This window comes from Chiloscyllium plagiosum, chromosome 8 (assembly GCF_004010195.1).
Source record: "Chiloscyllium plagiosum isolate BGI_BamShark_2017 chromosome 8, ASM401019v2, whole genome shotgun sequence".
Taxonomy (NCBI): domain Eukaryota; kingdom Metazoa; phylum Chordata; class Chondrichthyes; order Orectolobiformes; family Hemiscylliidae; genus Chiloscyllium; species Chiloscyllium plagiosum.
This window is the reverse complement of record NC_057717.1, coordinates 97888766-97913329: the sequence shown is the minus strand read 5'-3', so window position 1 is coordinate 97913329 and position 24564 is coordinate 97888766. Positions and strand designations below refer to the sequence as shown.

The 24564-nt window shown below is 47.8% G+C and overlaps 1 protein-coding gene across 1 annotated transcript in view; it reads left to right on the top strand.

Annotated features, from left to right (window-relative positions):
• The first annotated feature begins 5663 nt into the window (after positions 1-5663).
• LOC122552367 (AP-1 complex subunit mu-1-like) overlaps positions 5664-24564 on the top strand; it is a 62880-nt gene continuing 43979 nt past the window's right edge. The window contains exon 1 of the mRNA XM_043695117.1: positions 5664-5847. Coding sequence (XP_043551052.1) covers positions 5664-5847 — 184 coding nt within the window. The remainder of the gene's footprint in view (positions 5848-24564) is intronic.

Sequence of the window (24564 nt, the reverse complement as noted above, 5' to 3'; positions counted from 1 at the left end):
TGCGAGTGTGCACGTGTGTGAGTGTGTGTGTGTGTGAGTGAGAGTGTGTGTATGTGAAAGTGTGTGTGTGAGAGTGTGTGTGTGTGAGAGAGTGTGTGTGAGTGTGTGTATGTGAGTGTGAGTGTGAGTGTGTGAGTGTGTGCGTGTGAGAGTGTGTGAGTGTTGACTGCCCATTCTATTCCCATTTACTAATTAATAATCTCACTCCTTGCTAATTCAGGTTAAATTGGTTCCTTTTTGAAGCATAGATTTATTCGGGCCTGGGAGAAAGTTATCCACAAGGTAAGAATCTGTTACAAATCAACTTTGTTGCGACCAACTGAAGGGGTTGATGAATGAAGTGGGGGAGTCAAATCATCCATCCTCACTCAAGAGTTTAACAACTTGGGGCCTCCCAGTTGGAACCATAACATCGCCCAGTGTCTGGGTATAAACATTTTACATCGAAGATTGTTAGATGTTTAATGTAAAACAAACAACTGCAGATGCTGGAAACCTGAAACAAAAACAGAAACTCAACAGGTCTGGCAGTATCTGTGGAGAGAGAAAGCAAAGTTAATCTTCCAAGTCCCTCAGAATAATTCTGAGTCAGAAGTCACACGACACCAGGTTATAGTCCAATATGTTTATTTGAAATCACAAGCTTTTGGAGCACTGCTCCTTCATCAGGTAAAGTCTGACTTCCCCTGACAAAGGGGCAGCGCTTTGAAAGCTTGTGATTTCAAATAAACATATTGGACTATAACCTGGTGTCGTGTGACTTCTGACTTTGTCCACCCCAGTCCAACACCGGCTCCTCCACATCAGAACAGTTCTGAATAAAGGTCTAAAAACAGCAAGTGTTGGAGATCACAAGAGGTCAGGTAGCATCCAGGAAGAAGGGCTTATTGCCTGAAACATCCACTCGCCTGGTCCTCAGGTGCTGCCTGACCTGCTGTGCTTTTCAGACTCTAGCTCTCCAGAACCTGGAGTCCTCACTTTTTCCAGGGAGAGAGAGAGAGAAAGAGAGCAAGTTAATGTTTTGAGTCCAGATAACTCTTCATCAGAACCTTCTGAAGAAGGGTCACTGGACTCAAAACATTGATAGGCACTTATTAACCAACGGTTCAGAAAGATGGAATAGCAGTGGGTGTATGAAGTGAGGTTACAGATTAGATTAGATTACATTCCCTACAGTGTGGAAACAGGCCCTTCAGCCCAACATATCTACACCGATCCTCTGAAGGGCAACCCACCCAGACCCCCTTCCCTCTGACTAATGCACCTAAGACTATGGGCAATTTAGCATGGCCAATTCACCTGGCCTGCACATCTTTGGATTGTGGGAGGAAACCCACACAGACATGGGGAGAATGTGCAAACTCTACACAGACAGTCACCCAAGACTGGATTTGAACCTGGGTCCCTGGCGCTGTGCTAACCTCTGAGCCACTGTGCCACCCCAATCTGTCCCAAATTAAGTCTAGAGGGGCTTAGTGGCTTCCCCCTGCACCTGTGCTTTGACAGGATGTGAATTATTGTGAAAATGTAGAATGCTCTAGTTTCAGTTGGGTAGCTCAGCATCAGATAACAATCAAAAAACAAATGCAATCCCTGTTCGAACAAAATCTGGTTAAAATAAAGTAGTGTTCAGAATGTTTCTGCTGATGGGTAAAATATAACCAAGGCTACTTGCAAACCTGCCTTCCGTAGGCGATTTTCCCTGTGAAGGAAGCAGCATGTGCTGTGTTATAATGGGTGATGCGAGTCCTCCTCTCATCCTGTCTGCAGAGCCCAGCAGGTTTGTCAAACAGTTGTTTGCAGAAAGTGCTGATTGCCTGTCGTTATGCCTGGCCAAACGTGTAATTTCTTTTTATATTGCACTCTTTTACTTCATGTTATCAACTTGCAAAGGGAAGGGTTTAGCTCATTCAGAGTGAATGACAGACTTGCAGTGCTGTCTCTGGATACTGAAATTTTTATCTTTGGCAAATCCACTTGCTCCATCCCCTCTGATCCCCCGCCAGTCCTACACTCCAGGTTCAAAGTCCGTTTTTTTTTTGTACATTTTCACCCCAACACCAGTGGCAGAACATTCAATATTCGCAGTCAAGATCAGAGTGGTGCTGGAAAAGCACAGCAGGTCAGGCAGCATCCGAGGAGCAGGAAAATCGATGTTTCTGTGCTTTTCCAGCACCACTCTAATCTTGACTCTGACCTCCAGCGTCTGCAGTACTCGCTTTCGCCTATTCAGTCTTCATAGCCTCACCCTCTGCAAATCTCCTTCAATTAACAGCGCTGTCTTGTTTCCCAGCTCTCCTGAGTTCAAAGTCTTCTCTCACCTTCAATGGCTGCTCATGGGTAACACAGTGGCTCAGTGGTTAGCACTGCTGCCTCACAGCACGAGGGACCCAGGTTCAATTCCAGCCTCAGGCGACTGTCTGTGTGGAGTTTGCACATTCTCCCCGTGGGGTTCTGCTGGGTGCTCCGGTTTCCTCCCACAGTCCAAAGATGTGCAGGTTAGATAGATTAGCCATGGGAAATGCAGAGTCCTAAGGATAGGGTGTGGGCCTGGGTGGGAGGCTTTTTGGAGGGTTGGTGTGAACTCAGTGGGCCGAATGGCCTGCTTCCATTCTGTGATTCACTGAATTCTGGTTTGGTGCCCAAATTCAATCCTCCTTTCTCCCTTTGGACCGGGTGAGGGGACAATATAAATGCAGAGTGTCTATTGATGCCACCACACCAGCCAGTGAATTGGAGGCAGAGCAGGGCTTATACAAGACTGCAACATGGCTAACCCACCTAGCCTGCACATCCTTGGGCACAATGAGCAATTTAGCATGGCCAATCCACCCTAACCTGCATATCCCTGAACACTATGGGACATTTAGCATGGCCAATCCACCCTAATCTGCACATCCCTGAACACTATGGGACAATTTAGCATGGCCGATCCACCCTAACCTGCACATCCCTGGACACTATGGGACAATTTAGCATGGCCGATCCACCCGAACCTACACATCCCTGGGCTCTATGGGTAATTTAGCATGGCCAATCCACCCTAACCTGCACATCCCTGGACATTATGGGGCAATTTAGCATGGCCAATCCACCCTAACCTACACATCCCTGGACACAGGTGGCAGAGACGTGGCACGGGCAGTCACTCAACTCCGGCCAGCGAACGGTGAACGAAGTGGTGCGCCCGTCACGGGGAGTGAGTGAAGCTTGAGGGTCTGGCGGGTGGGGGGTGTGGGGGCGAGAAGCGAAACATTTCGAGCCAGTCACAGCGAGCCATTCGCCATCAATGCTTCCTTCAGCGTGAACTAGCTCCTGTGGGCAGGTGCGTTGCAGACACAAAGGGCCGAGATTATGTTTCTGTGAACAATCAATGCGGTATGTTCTTCTAAAAATAGATACTTTTATTAGAAATTTAACATTTTTACAAGTTTACAACAATAAACAAAACTCTCAAGCACAAACATTGATATACAATTAAATCTCAAATATATAATAACCAAAATTTAACAAAAGAAAAAAAACTCAACTAACTCCTAACAATGCGGTGTGTTAGCGCTCAGTAACACGGTCGATCTATCAGTGGCTCTGTGCAGCCAACTGCAGTATCTTCTTTGTAACTTCCACAGTATCCTCGTGCAGGTCCGGATTTCTTTGGGACTTCTGCCTTCCTCCCACTGTCAGCATCCCCCCCCTCCCCCCACTTCTCCTTCACCCGAGCAACACACTCCGAAATCACAATGTAGACGGAAGCTCATTGTCTGGAACACAATTGTCTGGTTGGGGGGAGAGAGATGCACACGGTAATGGGAAAACTGAGGAGAATTGGGAAGGTGGCACGAGACATTGCAGGGGCAATACCGTCGCTTTGTCATTTCTAATCTATTTGACTATCCTTCTGGGGCCACTCAAATAGGAACACTCAAAAACTCTCGTATTGATTTGCATTTCCATTTTATTGGCGATTTTGCCTGAGAACCCCAGAAGCTAAGAGGAAGCAATTTTCAACATAAACGTTTTTTTTTTTGGTTTCCAATTTCGTACACATCTCTCAGGGCCCAGCTCTGGTATTCAAACAGACCCCCCTGGCAATGATATTTCATACCACATTAAGCGATTCACTCACTGCAAAATCTCACCGACAGTGTACGTGTCGAGGGAGCCATGGCCAGCCCTGATTACCTACGCATCGTTTCCTGGATTTGTTCACTAACCTAAGTGACGGGTGTGGTGGGAATGGGGCCAGGGACTCGGAATCTTGGAAACCCTCCCGGACTCGAACGCCCCTTCCTCCCAAGTTGGTAGGAACAATCGAAAGGATGAATTTTTACTGAAGTAAGACCATAAAACATAGGAGTGGAAGCAAGGCCAATTGGCCCACTCTGCCATTCAATCATGGCTGATGGGCATTTCCACTTACCCACATTCTCCCCGTATCCCTTAATTCCTTGCGAGATCAAGAATTTATCAATCTCTGCCTTGAAGACATTTAATGTCCCGGCCTCCACTGCACTCCGTGGTAATGAATTCCACAGGCCCACCACTCTCTGGCTGAAGAAATGTCTCTTCATTTCCATTCTAAATTGCCCCCCTTTAATTCAAAGGTTGTGCCCACGAGTCCTAGTCTCCCCGCCTGACGGAAACAATTTCCCAATGCCCACTCTTTCTAAGCCATGCATTGTCTTGTAAGTTTCTATTTGATCTCCCCCCAACCTTCTGAACTCGAACGAGTTCAGTCCCAGGATCCTCAGCCATTCATCATATGTTAGGCCTACCATTCCAGGGATCATCCATGTGAATCTCCGCTGCACACGCTCCAGGGTCAGTGTGTCCTTCCTGAGGTGTGGAGTCCAAAACTGGACACAGTACTCCAAATGGGGCCTGACTAGAGCTTTATAAAGTCTTAGTAGCACCTCACTGCTTTTACATTCCAACCCTCTTGAGATAAATGACAACATTTGCTTTCTTGACCATGGACTCAACCTGCAAGTCAACCTTTAGAGAATCCTGCACTAGCACTCCCAGATCCCTTTGTACTTTGGCTTTAGGAATTTTCTCACCGTTTATAGAATAGTCCATGCCTGTGTTCTTTTTTTCCAAAGTGCAGGACCTCACATTTTCTCACATGGAATTTCATCAGCCATTTCTTGGACCACTCTCCTAAACTGTCTAAATCTTTTTGCAGCCTCCCCACCTCCTCAGTACTACCTGCCTGTCCACCTAACTTTGTATCATTGGCGAACTTCGCCAGAATGCCTCCAGTCCCTTCACCAAGATCATTAATATATAAAGTGAACAGCTGGGGCCCCAACACTGAACCCTGCAGGACACCACTTGTCACCAGCTGCCATTCCAAAAAAGAACCTTTTATCCTAACTCTCTGCCTTCTGTCAGACAGCTAATCCCCAATCCATGCCAATAGCTCACCTCGAACACCATGGGCCCTCACCTTACTCAGCAGCCTCCTGTGAGGCACCTTATCAAAGGCCTTTTGGAAGTCTAGGTAGATAACATCCACTGGGTTTCCCTGATTTAACCTACTTGTGACCTCTTCAAAGAATTCTAACAGGTTTGTCAGGCACAACCGCCCCTTACTAAATCCTTGCTGACTTGTTCTAATCTGATCCTGCACTTCCAAGAATTTAGAAAGCTCATCCTTAACGATGGATTTTAGAATTTTGCCTACAACCAAAATGGAGGGAGACTCCAGAAAAGGTGCAGCACAGAGGGATCTGGGCTTTCTGAGACGTGGAACGCAGAATGCTAGCGTGCAGGCGCAGCAAGTAATTAAGAAGGAAAACGGAATGGAAGAGAACGGAAAATGGAAAAACAAGCAGATACGAGGGCGTACGTGGAATGTCTGCACACATGGGTATACAGGCGTTTCCCCCTCCCCCACTAGCTGAAAGTGGAGTGTTCCTATGAAACCTTTGGTGAGCCAAAGTGGCGTAAAGTGAAGAAAGCAATTACCATTCGTTTATGGGGGGTGGGGAGGGGGGTATTTCTGAGTGTTCCCAGAGCCATTGAATAGCTGACTGAATCATACCAAATAACACTGCAGCCTCCCCACCTCCTCAGAACTACTTGCCTGTCCACCTAACTTTGTATCATCGGCGAACTTCACCAGAATGCTCCAGTCCCCTCATCCAGATCATTAATATATAAAGTGCACAGCTGTGGCCCCAACACTGAACCCTGCGGGACACCACTGCCATTCCGAAAAAGAACATTTTATCCCAACTCTGCCTTTTGTCAGACAGCCAATCCCCAATCCATGCCAATAGCTCACCTCGAACACCATGGGCCCTCACCTTACTCAGCAGCCTCCTGTGAGGCACCTTATCAAAGGCCTTTTGGAAGTCTAGGTAGATAACATCCACTGGGTTTCCCTGATTTAACCTATTTGTGACCTCTTCAAAGAATTCTAACAGGTTTGTCAGGCACAACCTCCCCTTACTAAATCCTTGCTGACTTGTTCTAATCTGACCCTGCACTTGCAAGAATTTAGAAAGCTCATCCTTAACGATGGATTTTAGAATTTTGCCTACAACCGAAATGGAGAGAGACTCCAGAAAAGGTGCAGCACAGAGGGATCTGGGCTTTCTGAGACGTGGAACGCAGAATGCTAGCGTGCAGGCGCAGCAAGTAATTAAGAAGGAAAACAGAATGGAAGAGAACGGAAAATGGAAAAACAAGCAGATACGAGGGCGTACGTGGAACGTCTGCACACATGGGTATACAGGCGTTTCCCCCTCCCCCACTATCTGAAAGTGGAGTGTTCCTATGAAACCTTTGGTGAGCCAAAGTGGCGTAAAGTGAAGAAAGCAATTACCATTCGTTTATGGGGGGTGGGGAGGGGGGTATTTCTGAGTGTTCCCAGAGCCATTGAATAGCTGACTGAATCATACCAAATAACACACACAACCTAAAACAACACGAACGTATAGTAAAAGTGGGAATGATATGATAAATACACAGTCTATATCAAGTAGAAATAACGTATGGACAGTGTCGCTTCACTCAGCAGAATTGGAAGACAGCCAGCACTCTGGATGGCTGAGAGGTGGTGAGGCTGACTATATGTTCAACTGAGGTTGGGTTGCTGGGAGGTACAGGAGACTGGGGTGTTGGAGAGAGAGAGAGAGAGAGAGGAAGGGGGTCATCTATCAACACTTTGGGGGTGACACCGCTCTCGCTGCGGGTGCATTTTTGTGAAAGCGAAAATCCTCTTTCGGTTAGTGAAAACAGGTACTGGAGTCAGTCTTTCGTGAAAGCGAATTGGGGTTAAAGCAGATGTTTGAAAGTGGGGGTAAGTGGATGAAGTCCATGCAAGGGCTTATGTAAAACATGCAGGGATATACCAATGTCGCTCACATACAGCACGGAAACAGACCCTTCGTCCATTCTCACCAGGTTTCCCAATACAAACTAGTCCCATTTGTTTGGCCCAAATCATTCTAAATGTTTCCTATTCATGCCCCTGTCCAAATGACTTTTGAATGTTCTAAAGCTCTACCCACATCGACAAGACAAAAACTGAAAGAACCATGGGTGCTGTAAATCAGAAACAGAAATCCCAGGAAAAGCTCAGTCGGTCTGGCAGCATCTGTGGAGAGAAACCAGAGTTAACATTTCGGATGGAGAGAGAAAAAGGGTCATTGGATCCAAAACATTAACCCTGTTCCTCTCTCCGCAGATGCTGCCAGACCTGCTGAGCTTCTCCACCCATTTCCCGTGTTTCTGTTCCTGAGCCTCCCACTTCCTCTGGGAGTTTGTTCCAGTGTGCGTGGGGAAACATGGGTGTATGCAGAAGGGACTAATGTAAGGGTGTAGGTGAAGGAAGGTGTGCAAGGGACTGGGAGGAAGCAGAAAGGACAGTACAACAACATATTGATAAAAGCTCAGATGGGATTGTGAGAGAGATGGGAACTGGGGATGGGACAACTACCTATGTGTTAGTGACATGGTAGCTCAGTGGTTAGCATTCCTGTCTCACAGCGCCAGGGACCCAGGTTTGAATCCAGCCTTGGGCGACTGTCTGTGTGGAGTTTACACGTTCTCCGTGTCTGTGTAGGTTTACTCCAGCTTCCTCCCATGATCACAAAGGTGTGCAGGTTAGGGTGGATTGGCCGTTTGAATCCAGCCTTGGGCGACTGTCTGTGTGGAGTTTACACGTTCTCCGTGTCTGTGTAGGTTTACTCCAGCTTCCTCCCATGATCACAAAGGTGTGCAGGTTTGGGTGGATTGGCTATGCTAAATTACCCTATAGTGTTCAGGGATGTGTAGGTTAGGGTGGGTTGGCCATGCTAAATTACCCCATAGTGTTCAGAGATGTGTAGTTTCGGTGCATTTGTCAGGGGTTAATGTAGGAAAATGGGTCTGGGTGGGTTACTCTTCAGAGGGTCGGTGTGGACTTGTTGGGCCAAATGGCCTGTCCCCACACTGTAAGGAATCTGTGGGAGAAAGTGAGGACTGCAGATGCTGGAGATCAGAGTCGAGCGTGTGGTGCTAGAAAAGCACAGCAGGTCAGGCAGCATCCGAGGAGCAGGAGAATAGACGTTTCGGGCATAAGCCCTTCATCAGGAATGAGGCTTGTGAGCTGAGGGGGGGCTGAGAGATAAATGGGAGGGGAGGGGAGTGGAGGGGAGGGGGATGGGGCTGAGGGGGAGGTAGCTGGGAGTGTGATAGGTAGGTGAAAGTGGGGGAGAAGGTGAGAGGATGGAGCGGATAGATGGGAAAGGTGATGGAGGCACCACCCTCTTGACCTGTCCATCACCTTTCCCACCAATCTGCTCCTCTCCGACCTATCACCAGTACCCCCATCTTCATCTACCTATCGCACTCCCAGCTACCTTCCCCTCAGCCCTACCCCCCTCAGCCCACAGGCCTCATTCCTGATGAAGGCCTTTTGCCCAAAACGTCGATTCTCCTGCTCCTCAGATACTGCCTGACCTGTGCTTTTCCAGCACCACACTCTCGACTCCGTAGAGATTCTATCACGGTTAGGGAAAAGAAACCCGACATGAAGAAAACAATTTGTTTTTCTGAAGCGTTTACGTGAAGCATTCAAAAAAAAAAGCACACTTCCTTACAAACTGCGTTCCTGCATTTGGGAGCCATCTTGACATTCAGCTTGAATATTTCTTCTGGATAATGTAGACATGACTGCCTCCTTTAACAGATGCATGTGTTAAGTATTCAGGGCACAAAGCACCACACATAGCAGCTCTGGGAATAAGCAGAAGGGTTTTTTTTTTCCTCTCTCTAATTCCAGAGAAAGAACTTTCTTTCCTGCAGCTCAGAGTGCCTGAATGAAGAGGCAGATGTGATTGTAATTGCTGACATATGGGCAGCTCCGACATTATATTCCAGCCTGGAGTCTGTATTTAAGCGAGGGGGCGCGGGGGAGAGGGAGTGCCATACTCCAAGAATGCAATATCTGAATGGGACAGCTACACTGCATTGTTAAAGGTGACCGGGGTAACTAGCGAGTGGGTGTTCTCATGAGAAGCATTTGGTCCTTTAAGTCTTCCCTATCGCTTAGATTCTGTGTCCGGTTAATGTTGAACAACGTCTCCACTTCAAGGCTGTTCAATTGTTTGGTGTTATGACTCATTCCCGCTCCATAGGAGAAACTGAGGGACCCAAGGGAAGCATTTAGGTTAAACGTGCCACCTCACACCAGTCACTTGTCTTCCTTTTAATTATTCACCCACAGGACTTGGCTGGAGATGGAGTTAGTGCCCATCCCTAAGCATAAATCACATTGTTGTGGGTCTGGAGTCACATGTAGGCCAGACCAGGTAAGGACAGCAGTTTCCTGTCCTAACGGGTATCGGTAAACTAGATGGGGTCTTATAACAATTGACTCATTTTCAACAGTAGACTCTTAATTCCAGATTTTTAATTGAGATCAAATGCCAAGGCCTGTTGCGACAGGATTTGAACCCAAGTGCTCAGAACATTACCTCTCGACTAACACTCCAGCGATATTACCGCTCGGCCATTGCCTCCCTCTCAAAAGAGATGAGAATATGGAACTCATGCTATTCCCCCACCCCCACCCCAAGGCATTGTTGAGGTTGGGTGGGTAAGTTGGAAATTTCAAGGCTGAGATGGTTAGATATTTGTACAGAAACATAACGGAATCAAGTCAGGTAGGCAATGTTAAAAGGTTTATCGGTCAGTGCCAAACTGCCTCCATCTGCCCTTGTATCGCTGAGTCTCTGCCGACAATGTGGCGAGGGCATTAGTTAGTCTCCACGAGTTCAGCCATTATGGGCGGCACGGTGCCTCAGTGGTTAGCACTGCTGCCTCACACTGCTAGGGACCCGGGTTCAATTCCCGCCTCAGGCGACTGTCTGTGTGGAGTTTGCACGTTCTCCCTGTGTCTGCGTGGGTTTCCTCCCACAGTGTGCAGGTCAGGTGGATTGGCCATGCTAAATTGCCCATAGTGTTAGGTGAAAGAGGGAATGAGTGTGGGGTGGGTTGCTCTTCGGAGGGTTGGTGTGGACTTGTTGGGCCGAAGGGCCTGTTTCCACACTGTAAGTAATCTAATCTAATTACAAGCCCTGGATCAAATGTCGGCCCATGCTATCACTGTCAGCACACACACACACACTGGGCTGACAGTGCCAGTGCAGTACCTTGGGAGTGTTACACAGTCAGAGGTGCTGTCTTTCAAAGGAGGCCCTATCTCCTCCCTCTCAGAGGGCCATCAAATGGCAATATCCCTCCAGGAACCTCATTCGGAAATTCATTGAGTGCTGATTACCTACTCTTTCCTTACCTCTCTTTCACACTCCATCTCTCTTTTCTACACAAGCCACTTGTGTGTGGCTAATGGACCGTGACTTCTCAATCCTGCACACGAGTAGCACACCCATAAACACACATTGGAACAGAGTGTACTAGACTTTCCATTAATGGATCTGATTTGCCCCACAGACCAGCCTAGTTTTATGTGTCGTCCGCCTTGATCCCCCTACTGTAGAATCCCTACAGTAGGGAAGCAGGCCATTCAACCCAGCAAGTCCCATCCTGCTACCCTATCCCTATAACCCTGCATTTCCCATGGCTAAACCACCTAACCTGGGCACTACGGGGCAATTTAGCACGGCCATTCCACCCTAACCTGCACATCTTTGGACTGTGGGAGGAAACTGGAGCTGCCAAAGGAAATCCACGCAGGTATGGGGAGAATGTGTAAACTCCACACAGACAGTCGCCCAAAGGTGGAATCGAACCTGGGTCCCTGGCGCCGTGAGGCAGCAGTGCTGACCACTGAGCCACCTTGCTGTCCCCAAAATAGCCTCCCTTTATCAAATATATTTCCAACTCGCCTGTGGCTAACTCTAAGCTAACAGAATCACAGTGGTCTGTCCCTTTAATTTCCATGGAACTTAGTTAGCTTGTGCGGCTTCTAAACATACAGCAGGGATGGTAAGACAGATGTTCAAGTCTACTACAACAATCTGGCGGGTTCCTGAAAATCAATTCCAGCCTCTCCACACTGTCATTGAAGTGATCCATCTTCCTGACTGTGGTACGTCAGTGCAAAGCTCCTACCCATTACCAGTTCGCTGTTGAACACCAGCGATGAGTCTATAAATACAAAATGGCATTTATATATCTTCACCCCCTCTTTGCCACCTCTCCTCTGCTTTGGTTCTGGGAAATTTGAGCTCAACTCAAATTGAAAGTCTCCTCACTACAAAACCAAAAAAAAAGATTCATGTTGACGTGACTGTAGGCACTGAAGCGAAGGCAGGATTGACTCCACTTTGGTCCTGTATTGTCATCTCACTCAGCGAGATGAAACGACAACTCAGCCCCCTCAGATCACCCCGTTCCTTTCCTCCCCTCTGCCTTCCACCCTTCCTAAACCTGAGCTCATTCAAATGTCCACCATCTAACACACCCCGAGTCCTTGTTCGCTCATCGTGCACCCTAGATCTCTGCGGGAGTGCCTCTGTTGGAAAATCGCACCCTTGTTTGCAAATCCCACCTCCCCTTTTCCTGTCAGGACATCTGTAGGCTCCATCAGCTTCCCACCAACTTCCAGGAAACCTGCCTCCTTTCTATTCTGGCCTCTTGTGCATCCCATACGGAGAAAGAACAAAACCAGGCCACTCAGCCCTTTGTGCCTGATCTCCCACTCATTTCAGACCCCGGCTGATCCTATTTTAATCTCAACTCTCCAGTTTTAACTGACCCACCAATGCTGTCTGGGCCTTAATACATTCATCTCCGCATTCCTTACCTAAGTCTCTCTTTGCTGGCATGGACCAGAGAAAACCCCCTCAAAATATATTAAGAAGATAGACAAGACCCTAAACTCTTCTTACTTTAAAGACAAGTGCCAGGCATTACGTTCCGGATGCAATCCGATGGGTCGCACTACCAGATTTTAAGCAAAACACTCTTAACTGATACACAATAGTTAAGATATGGAGGTGCTAGTGTTGAACTGGGGTGAACAAAGTTGAAAATCACATGACGCCAGGTTATAGCTGAACAGGTTTATTTGAAATTGACTTTCAAATAAACCTGTTGGACCATAACCTGATGTTGTGTGATTTTCAACGATAGTTAAGATACAATAAAAGAAAGAAAGAAGCAGTTAGAATAACTTAACCATCTTGGAAAACGTAACAAAGTAATAGAAAATTTTACTACTAAATAGTAACTATTCCAATATAGTAACATCCCGTAAATACGCCCTTGGCAAAGGCAAATTCAGTGAAACGGATTGTCTCGCGTGCAGTCCAGGAGGAAAAGAACATCAAGAGAAAACTCAGAGAGTGAGTAGTGGGGGAGGTGTACTGTAGCTTCCAAACTCAGCTTCAAGACCCCAGCAGCTGCTACAGCAAAAATAAAACTAAAAATCCTGGTTTTGTGGGAGCTTGACCTCCATTCGTTCAGGCTGCGTCTATTGTTCCAGCTGTTTTTTTTTAAAAAGTCCCCAAGGCCTCACAAACTGTTTATTCTTGTGACTCTGGTAGACTGCTCTGCATCTCTCTCTTAAAACCTCTCTTTAAAAAGAACAGGAGAAAATACACTTCTTAAAGCCATAATATCTTCACACCCTTTTCTCTTTGACTTATTCTGATGGGAGAAGCAAACTCTTGGAACCCATACCAAAAAATCTCTGAAGGCTCCTCAATGTCAAATTTTGATTGGCCACGTTGGGAAACTTGCCGACATTAAAGACGTTGTTGTTGGTTGTGTGTGAGAGAGTGAACTTTACTCCAGTTTCAATGCGTGTGTCATACACATATGCACGTGCACACATGAGTACATATAGACATTCATGCAAAAACAACTGCCTACTCAAGCACATGCACACACCTTATATGTCTTTTCACTTATTCGTGTGACGTGGGTGTCACTGGCTGGGCCATCATCTATTGCCCGTCCCTAGTGGCCCCTTGAGAAGGTTGGGGTGAACTGCCTTCTTGAACCGCCGCAGTCCATGTGCTGTTAGGGAGGGAATTCCAGGATTCTGACCCAACGATATGAAGGAACGGTGATATATTTCCAAGTTAGGATGGTGAGTGGTTTAAGGAGGGGAACTTCCAGGGGTTGATGTTCCCATGTAGCCTCTGCCCTTGTCCTTCTAGATGGTATTGATTGTGGGTTTGGAAGGTGCTGCCTGAGGATCTTTAATGAATTTCCGCAGAGCACCCTGTTGACAGTACACACTGCTGCTCCTGAGCACTGGTGGTGGAGGGAGTGGACGTGGTGCCAATCAAGTGGGTTACTTTGTCCTGAATGGTATTGAGCCTCTTGAGTGTTGCTGGATGTATTTTCATCCAGGGCAAGTGGGGAGTATTCCATCACACTCCTGACTTGGCTCCTGGGGAGTCAGGAGGTGAGTTACTCACAGCATGATTCCTAGTCTCTGACCCAGCTCTTGTAACCATTGTATTTCTGTGGCTCGTTCCTTTCAGTTTCTGGTTACTGGTAACTCCAGGGATGTTGACGAATACGGGAAGGGAGCCCCTCCAGTTAGGGGAACAGCGGTTTAGAATTCAGAACCCTGTTTGCACTTCTGCGCTGAAATTGACCTCCACAGCTCAGGACAGAGAATGTCTTGCTTGCATATTGTTTCAGATGTGCATGAATAGAGGCAGAAGTGAGGACTGCAGATACTGGAGATCAGAGTCAAGATCAGAGTGGTGCTGGAAACGCACAGCACGTCAGGCAGCATCCGAGGAGCAGGAAAATCGACGTTTGAGGCAAAAGACGTTTTGCCGAGGGGTGTGTTTATAGGATGCTACTGTATTGCAGCAGTTAATTAGCAATAGGTACTGTTATGGTCCAGCCCTTCCTGATTAAGGTCGATTTTCCTGCTCCTAGGATGCTGCCTGACCTGCTGTGCTTTTCCAGCACCACTCTAATCTGGACATAAATAGCCTGCTGGTAGATTCAGCAACAATTCCTTTAACAGGAGACATTAAATTGAGGCCCACACTGGTCTGGCAAGTATCGTTTTAAATTCATGAGCGAGATGGACCAACATTTATTGCCTGTCCCTAGTTGACAGTCAGACGCATTTCGGTGGGTCTGGAGTCACATGTAGGCCAGCCCAAGGAGGGATGGCAGATTTCCTCCCCTCAAGAACATTAATGAACCAGATAGGTTTCTCCCCTCACAATAGTTTCATGGTCATTATTGAAATCTTAATTCCACCACCTTCCATGGCAGGATTTGAACCCAGTTCATCAGAGCATTACCTGAGTCTCTGGATTGATAGTCTAGCGATAATACCACCAGGCTGTGCTGCATAAAACGTCGCATTGCAATATTCTAAAGAGCAGAGGATTCGTCCCAAAGTCTTGCCCAGTATTTATCCCTCTTCACTGAACTGGGTCAGGGGAGATGGTGGTAATGTCACCAAACTAGGCACCAAGAAGCCAAGGATACAAATCAAACCCTGAAAGCTGGTGGAATTTAATTTCCATTCGAAACTCCGGAACTGAAAGCTAATGTCAGTGATGACGCCTATCATCATAAAACCCCATCACTAATGCCCTTCGAGAAGGAAATCTACCCCGGTCTGTCTTACGGGTGGTCACCAGAACAAACGGGTTGCCTCTTAAATAGCCAACCAAGGTTGGCAAACAAACGTCGACTTTGCCAGCAGCACCCATACCGTACGAAAGGATACACTTACAATAGTAGGTTTCTCTGGGTTCCTGTCATAGTGGGATCCTGCTGTGCACAAATCGGCTACCATTGCAAGAAACACGGACACTTCAGTCGTATTCCATTGGCTACATAGCTCTTGGGGATGTTCTGAGGCTGTGACTAATCATAGAATCGTACAGTACAGAAGAGGTCCTTCGGCCCATCGAGTCTTCACTGACAAAAGCACACTAACTCTTCACCAATCGAGTTTTCCCTCGTTTGACCCATAGCCTTGAATGTTACGACAATTCAAGAGCCCATCCACGTACTTCTTAAGGGGTGTGAGGTTTCATGAGTCAATACCCCTGCCCAGGCAGTGCACCCCAGACCCCACTACTCTCTGGGTGAAACAGCGATTCCTCAAGTCCCCTCTAAACCTCCTGCCTTGCCCCTCCCATCCTCCTTCATGTTGAACCCTCAACTAACGGGAGCAGTTGCCTTCTGCCTCCCCTGCCCATGAGCCCATGAGTGCAATAGAAGTGTAAGGCTTTTGTAGTGATTGGAACTGGGTGGATCACATTGAGGACGAGAGCCTTGATTGGGATTGTTTACCTGGGCCAATCAGGGAGTCCTGGCTGACAAAGATAACCAGGAGAGCTTTGTCACCAGGTGGTGGGGATCCCCAGTGGAGGGATCTCTACGTGCGAGTCCTCCCCTTTTCTCTTGTGGATCTGGGGTGGAGGGTGCTGCACGCAGCGGTCCCCTGCAACCGCAGATTGCGGTGGTTCACGGACTCCCAGCCCAACTGCATGTTCTGTGGCGCTGTGGAGTCCGTGGACCATGTATATATTGGGTGTGGGCGTTTGCTATCTTCCTGGTGGTGGAATTCGAATAAAGATTCGTGCACCTTGTGTCTTTCACTGTGTCTTACACCTGCACACACACACCATGAGTGCTGGGGGGAAAAATAAGCACTACCGCACTTAGGTGGTAGTGTGGGGGTTAAATAAAAAAATAAGAAGAAAAAAAGAAAGAAGGGGGTAGTATGTGAAGGGCAGTGCTTGTCACTGGCCACTCGGGTGTTTTCCTATCTTCCTGAAAAAAAAAGGAAAAATTAAAAAAAAGAAAAATAATAATCAGGAGAGCTTTGCCACCGGGTGGAGGGGATCCCCAGTGGAGGGATCTCTACGCGGGATTCCTCCCCCTTTCTCTCGGGGATCTGGGGTGGAGGGTGCTGCACGCAGCGGTCCCCTGCAACTGCAGATTGCGGTGGTTCACGGACTCCCAGCCCAACTGCTTGTTCTGTGGCGCTTTGGAGTCCGTGGACCACGTGAATATTGGGTGTGGGCGTTTGCACTCCCGTTTTTGATTTCCTGAAAAACCTCCTCCTCTGCTTTGGATTGCACTTCAGTCCCACGCTCCTGATCTTCGGGCACCCGGTACGGAGGAGGGAGGGCAGGTCTGAAGACCTGGATCAGTAAAACAAAATATCCTGGAGTGGTTGGGCTGCACGGTGTCCCAGTGGTTAGCACTGCTGCCTCACAGTACCAGGGACCCAGGTTCAATTCCAGCCTCAGGCAACTGTCTGTGTGGGTTTTCTCCCACAGTCCAAAGGTGTGCAGGTGAGGTGAATTGGCCATGCTAAATTGCCCGTGGTGTTAGGTGTAGGGGAATGGGTCTGGGTCGGTTGTGCTTCGACGGGTCTGTGAACTTGTTGGGCCGAAGGGCCTGTTTCCACACTGTACGTAATCTCAGTCATGACTGTCAAAGACTTGTTGAAAAAACTGTACAGAATGAAATTTTTTTAAAAATTAACCAGGAGAGGTGGGCGCCGCAGGTAGTGGAGTGCATTATTTCCCCCTCCAACTCTATTTTGATTTAATCCCTGCCCTCCCCTTCACTGTTTGATCACACAGCATTGCCCTTTGATGTGAAGGGCCCTGCTTGTCACTGGCCACTCGGGTGTTTCCTTCCTTCCTGGTGGTGGAATACGGATAAAGCTTTGCACGCTTGTTGTTCTTCACTATGTCTGACACCAGCTCACACACAACATGGGGGCTGGGGAAAAATAGGCACTACTGCATTTAGGTGTTAGTGTGGGGATTTATTTTAAAAAAAAACAGGAGAAAAAAATATAAAACCAGGGGAGTTTTCAGGGAGAGGTGGGCACCGCAGGGAGTGGACTGTTTTATTTCCCATCTTTCTGGCTCCATTTCGATTTAATTCCTGTCCCTCCCCTTCACTGTTTGATCTCACAGCATTGCCCTTTGATGTGGAGGGCACTGCTTGTCACTGGCTAAGGGTGGCACAGTGGTTAGCACTGCTGCCTCACAGCACCAGAGACCTGGGTTCAATTCCCGCCTCAGGCGACTGACTGTGTGGAGTTTGCACATTCTCCCCGTGTCTGCGTGGGTTTCCTCCCACAGTCCAAAGATGTGCATTGGCCATGATAAATTGTTCACAGTGTGAGGTGCATTAGTCAGAGGGAAATGAGTCTGGGTGGGTTACTCTTCAGAGGGTTGGTGTGGACTTGTTGGGCCGCAGGGCCTGTTTCCATACTGTAATTAATCTAATTTACTCGAGTGTTTCCTTTTGTCCTGGTGGTGCAATATGAGTAAAGATTTACACACCCTTCACTGTGTCTACCACCTGCACACACACGACATGGATAAGTAATAAACAAACCATTATCAGGTGTTCGTATGGGAGTCTATTAAAAAAAGAAGACAGTGCAGAGGACTAGAAAACAAATATAAAACCTGGAGAGTTTTCAGGGAGAGGTGGGCACCGCAGGGAGTGGAGTTTTAGTTCCCCTTTCTGGCTCCATTTTAATTTAAACCCTAATCACCTCCTCCTTCACTTTTTCTCTCGCACAGACGTCGCTCCTTGTTGAGAAGATCACTGCTTATCACTGGCCACTCAGGTGTTTGCTTTCATCCTGGTGGTGGAATACGGATAAAGGTTTCCTCAGCCGATGTTTCTTCTCTGTGTCTTACACCTACACGCAAACGCCAAGGGGGCTGGGGAGAAATAGGCACTAACTGCTCTTGGGCGGTAGTGAGGGAGATTTTGAAAAGAAACCAACCACAAAATTCGAATCTCAAAAAAAAAACAAACACATACAACCAGGAGATTAGAATCTCCTCAGTTGGGGGACTGACTTTGAACTGACTGACCACAGCTGGCTTACTGTGCACAAGTAAATAAAGGGGGAGATAGTCAGGCCTGCAGGTGCTGGAGATCAGAGTTGAGAGTGTGATGCTGGAGAAGCACAGCAGGTCAGGCAGCATCTGAGGAGCAGGAGAATCGAATCCACGTTTGGGGCTGAGCTGATGAAGGGCTCACCTCGTTTCTCCTGCTCCTCGGGTGTTTCCTGACCTGCTGTGCTTTTTTCCCAGCACCACACTCTCAACAAGTAAATAAAGGGTGATTTGGTGACGGGATATCAGCCTCTGTACAGTTATCGCAGCTTTCCGTTCATCGATGCCCCGGGCTAATTGGCTACCGTTTTTGGACGACAGGTCATCGATCCGAAATGTAAACTCCTGTTTCTCGAGGAGACGCTGAGCGTTTCCAGCAGTCTCTAATGGTTTTCTCTCCCCTCTCTTTCCAGTCAGGCTGCGCAGTAGTTGGAGATTGACAGTGGGTGTGCATTGATTGAAGCCTGTGTGTGTGCAGCCACACTGAAGCGGTTTGAAGGAAGAGACTCCATCAAATTAAAAATCACACAACACCAGGTTATAGTCCAACAGGTTTAATTGGAAGCACACTAGCTTTCGGAGCGACGCTCCTTCATCAGGTGATAGTGGAAGGCTCGATCGTAACACAGAATTTATAGCAAAAATTTGCAGTGTGCTGTAACTGAAATTATACATTGAAAAATTGATTGTCTGTTAAGCTCCGAAAGCTAGTGAGTTTTAACTTTGTACACCCCAGTCCAACACCGGCATCTCCAAATCATGACTACCATCAAATTAAAAATGTCTTATTTACCCACGACAAATTAGTTGCTGGGTTTTCGCGAGCAGTTCCCCCACCGAGAATTTATCACCTCTTCCACTCTTTCAGATTGGTGTGACAGAAGTGTCACCAATAATTTCACAACTTTGCCCTCTTAAAGTCTGATGTGGTAATGGTCCATTAACACAACATAATTCACCCTGGGAGCAAAGATGCTGGCTTCACACTCAGTCTGAAGTGTGGATCGTAGAGTCACTGTAACGTAGATCGTGTCCATTCAGCCCCTTGGCTCATGTTGGCTTTCTCGAGAGTAGCTCAGTGAGCCCCATTCATTTTCCTTATCCCCATCACCATGTAATTTTGTTTTCCCCTCTTGGTATAGACTCATCCAATTCTCTTTGGAAGCCCATAGTTGATTCTCCATCCACCAAGTCTCAGGCAGTCATAGTCTTAAAGATAAACAGCATGGGAACAGACCCTTTGGCCCAACTCATCCATGTCAACCAGTCATCCTGAATTAACCTAGTCCCTTCACAGAGTCATAGAGATGTACTGCACGGAAATAGACCCTTCGGTCCAACGTGTCCATGCCGACCAGATATCCTAAGTTTATCGAGTCCCATTTGCCAGCACTTGGCCCATATCCCTCCAAACCTTCCTATTCATATACCCATCCAGATGCCTTTTAAATGTTGCACTTCCTCTGGCAGCTCATTCCACACACACAACACCCTCTGCATGAAAAAGTTGTCCCTTAGGTCTCTTTTATATCTTTCCCCTCTCACCCTAAACCTATGCCCTCTAGTTCTGGTCTCCCCCCACCCCAGGGAAAAGACTTTCTCTATTTATCCTATCCATGCCCCTCATGATTTTATAAACCTCTATAAGGTCACCCCTCAGCCTCCGACGCTCCAGGGAAAACAGCCTCAGCCTGTTCAGCCTCTCCCTGTAGCTCAGATTCTCCAACCCTTGCAATGTCCTTGTAAACCTTTTCTGCACCCTTTCGAGTTTCACAACATCCTTCCTGCAGCAGGGAGACCAGAACTGAACGCAGTATTCCATTCCAGCGCTGCGCAAGCACGTTTCTCCTCCAGTTTTGTTTACCGATCACCTCCAGCTTTGGTTCTGAGTTCTCACACCACAGAGAACCGTTTCCCTTGATCCAACGCACACATGGTGTGGGACACTCAGATCGAATCTCCTCTCAATCTTCTCTTCCAAGAACAGCCCCAGCATCTCCCAATCTCTCCACGTAACTGAATCTTCCGCATATCTGGAATCCTTCCTGAAGCCCAGGCCTGGATGCAATGTTCCAGTTCAGGCTGCAACAATGTACTGTGTAACTTTAACACACTTTGCTTTTGTTCACAATGTCCTATTTATTGTGCACGGTTGTCAATATGATTCCTTCACCACTTTCCTCAATCTGTTTAGGGCTCTATGATTCAGATTTTTTTTGGTTGAACTGTTCAGACGCACCTCTGAAACTGGTGGCACTTGATCCCAGGTCTTTGGGCCCAGTGCTACCGATGCGCCATAGGACCCCCTTGGATTTTAAAAAGAAACAGAGACGCATAAATACCGGGTGGGACAGACCAATAACAACGTTTGGAGGACGCACTGATAATGTCACCTAGTGAGGTGATGAAACATCAGCACGACGCTACAGCAGTCGGCGAACGAGTCTATGGTTTGGACATCTTACTTGGTCAATAGAAAATAGGTGCAGGAGTAGGCCATTCGAGCCAGCACCACCATTCATTATGATCATGGCTGATCATCCACCAGGCGGCACGGTGGCTCAGCGGTTAGCACTGCTGCCTCACAGCGGCAGTAGACCCTGGTTCAATTCCAGCCTCGTGCAAACTCCACTCAGACAGTAGCCCATTCTCCCTGTGTCTGTGTGGGTTTGCTCCGGTTTCCTCCCACAGTCCAAAGATGTGCAGGTCAGGTGGATTGGTCTGGCTAAATTGCCCATAGTTTAGGTGCATTAGTCATAGAGAAATGGGTCTGGATGGGTTACTCTTCAGAGGGTCAGTGGGGACTTGTTGGGCCGAAGGGCCTGTTTCCACATTGTAAATATTCTAATCTAATCTAATCAGTATCCTGTTCCTGCCTTATCCCCATAACCCTTGATTCTATTATCTTTAAGAGCTCTATCCATTTCTTTCTTGAAAGTATCCAGAGACTTGGCCTCCATTGCCTTCTGGGCCAGAGCATTCCATATATCCACCACTCTCTGGGTGAGTTGGGACTCGAACACAGTCCTTGGGCCCGGAGGTAGTGACAATACCACTGTGCTACAGCTTCCTGATGAAGGGCTCCTTGCCCGAAACGTCGATTCTCCTGCTTCTCGGATGCTGCCTGACCTGCTGTGCTTTTCCAGCACTGCATTATCGACTCTGATCTCCAACATCAGCAGTTCTCACTTTCGATACTGTGCTACAGGAGCCCAACCTGCCTTCAGTGACACACAAGTCTGATCCTGCATCTCCATTAGAATTGTGCCCACCACTTAATGTTGTGCCTCACCGTGCGATTAACCACAATTAATCACTCCACGTGTCCCTTCGTTAGATTTTGCCCGCCACCCGCCTGCCAATCACATTCTCGCGGTTCACAGTCCAGGTTTTGCTTCAACTCCAAACTGTGGCCTGTCCACCCCAAGTCTCGGTCTGTTGACACGCGTAGGGCTGATACGTCAATGGGGTTAGTGTCGTCCATGGTCAAGAATGAGTGAGGGTTCCAAAGCTCTGCGGACTACACCAGCAAAGCATGTTGGTGCTACCAACCAAGCCTGAACGGCTGAGTTGTCCTGTCCATTCTGGTACACGGTGAGGACCACTTGAATGACCTCTCTGTTCCACCATTGCGGGTTCAAGATACATTGTGAAGCTCAACAAACAGCCAGAGTTTCCCCTCAGTTCAAAACCTGCTGCAGACAACTGAAACCTCACTAAATCTGTTGCCCAATTCCTAAGCATCTGTATCCCTCTGTTCCCTACCATGGGCGGCACGGTGGCACAGTGGTTAGCACTGCTGCCTCACAGCGCCAGAGACCCGGGTTCAATTCCCACCTCAGGCAGACTGTCTGTGTGGAGTTTGCATGTTCTCCCCATGTCTGCGTGGGTTTCCTCCGGGTGCTCCGGTTTCCTCCCACAGTCCAAAGATGTGCAGGTTAGGTGAATTGGCCATGCTAAATTGCCCGTAGTGTTAGGTAAGGGGTTAATGTAGGGGTATGGGTGGGTTGCGCTTCGGCGGGTCGGTGTGGACTTGTTGGGCCGAAGGGCCTGTTTCCACACTGTAATGTAATCTAATCTAATGTAATCTAATCTAATCCTACCTACTCCTGCATCTGTCCAGATGCATCTTAAATGAATCTACCGTACCTGCCTCTACTACCTCTGCTGGCAACGCGTTCCAGACACCTAGCACCCTCTGTGTAAAGTACTTGCTGCGTGTATCCCCTTAAAACATTCGCCTCTTGCCTTGAAAGCGTCACCTCTGTCGGAGGTTTCAATGAGACTTTATACGTGAACCCCTATCCTCAGTGGGTGGCCATCATTTAATGGCAAGAAAGAGATTGGGATTCTTATCCTTCAGAACACAGACTTACACCACTGTCCGAAGGGGAATCCTTGATGTGGGGTTGCCGGTGTCGGACTAGGGTGGACAAGGTCAAAAGTCACATGACACCAGGTTGGAATCCAACAGATTAATTTGCAATCACAAGCTTTCTAAGTGCTGCCCCTTCGTTAGGTGAAGAGAAGTGCACAAGCACAGAGCTTATAGACAGAGAGATCAAAAGATCGTCCAAATGGTGCAGGTGGAGTGTCGTCAGGCTGAATAATAGGTCTCTGCAGGTGATCAAAAGTGTCAGAAGGTGTGAATAAAGTTAGAGACACGAAATACTGCAGATGCTGGAACCCAAGGTAGACAGGCAGGAGGCTGGGAGAACACAGCAAGCCCAGCAGCACCAGGAGGGACAGGCAGGAGGCTGGAAGAACACAGCAAGCCAGGCAGCATCAGGAGGGACAGGCAGGAGGCTGGGAGAACACAGCAAGCCCGGCAGCATCAGGAGGGACAGGCAGGAGGCTGGGAGAACACAGCAAGCCAGGCAGCACCAGGAGGGACAGGCAGGAGGCTTTTAGAGGAATGGAAGGGAGGGGGAGGGGCTGGGAAGGGAGTGGGGGGGATGGGAAGGGAGGTTATTTGAAATTGGAGAACTCAATGTTGAGTCCTCCAGGCTGTAGGCTGCCCAGGCAAAAGATGAGGTGCTGTTCCTCCAATTTTGAGATATTTTAGGTGCTGGAAATGATTTCCTCGAATTCCAGGAGCACCAATTCCTGTTTTATATGCTGTTGCATTGTTTTGGAACTTCGTAAAAAAAAAAGTCAAAGCAACAGCAGTTTTAAAAGGGAGAAGAACAGAGATAAAGGAAGCAGATGGTGAGGACAGTGCAGGAGAGAGAGAGAGAGAGAGAACCTGCACAGTTACTGCCTTTGCTGTTTTGAATTCATGTGTCATTGGACATCAGAATGTATCTGGGAAAATTAACAAACAGTGAAATTCACAACTGATCTTGGAGGAACCTGTTTGGGCGAAGTTCATAGCACAGAATCAGATAAGTTAATCGTTGTTTTAAGTGTGTCCAACAGAAAGGAATGAGCTGCCAGAGGAAGTGGTGGAGGCTGGTACAATTGCAACATTTAAGAGGCATTTGGATGGGTATATGAATAGGAAGGGTTTGGAGGGAAATGGGCCAAGTTCAGGCAAATGGGACTAGATTAGGTTGGGATATCTGGTCGGCACGGACAGGTTGGACTGAAGGGTCTGTTTCCATGCTGTACACCTCTATGATTCAATGACTCTGTGGTGGTCTGACTCTCTGTGGCAATGGAAGAGGCCAAGGATGGTCATGTTGGAAAGGGAGTGGGAAGGGGAATTGAAATGGGCAGTGACTGGGAGGTCAGGTCAACCCAGTGTGAGTGAAGTGACAACAGCTGAATAACAAGTGAAGGGACGACCTATAATCTGACTAATTGAGGCTGAGAGATCATTACGAGTGGCTGGAATAACATGATATGTATCAGGGTCACATGCCGAGGGTCTGACCAAAGTAACAAGTAATCCCTAACTGCACAAACAAATTAAGGTAGAGAGATTGTGACAAGTTATCAAAGTAATGGTGTCAAAGCATGACAGGAAGGAAGATTTAACAGATACAGAACAGTGCAGTAGGGTCACATGTAGAGCAACATGAACCCAAGGTCATGGTTGAGGCTATTTTCTCAGGGCGTGGGAAACCTCTTTGAGTCAGGATTTTCAATCCCAGGTGATGCGCTGATTCCAAACACCCCCTTGATATAAATTCCAGGTGATTTTGGGGATTGAGGTCTAGCGCGAGACAAAATCATGGGTGGAGGGGGGGTCAGTGAAAGAAGCTTGGCGTAATATTTTTTTACGGGGTGG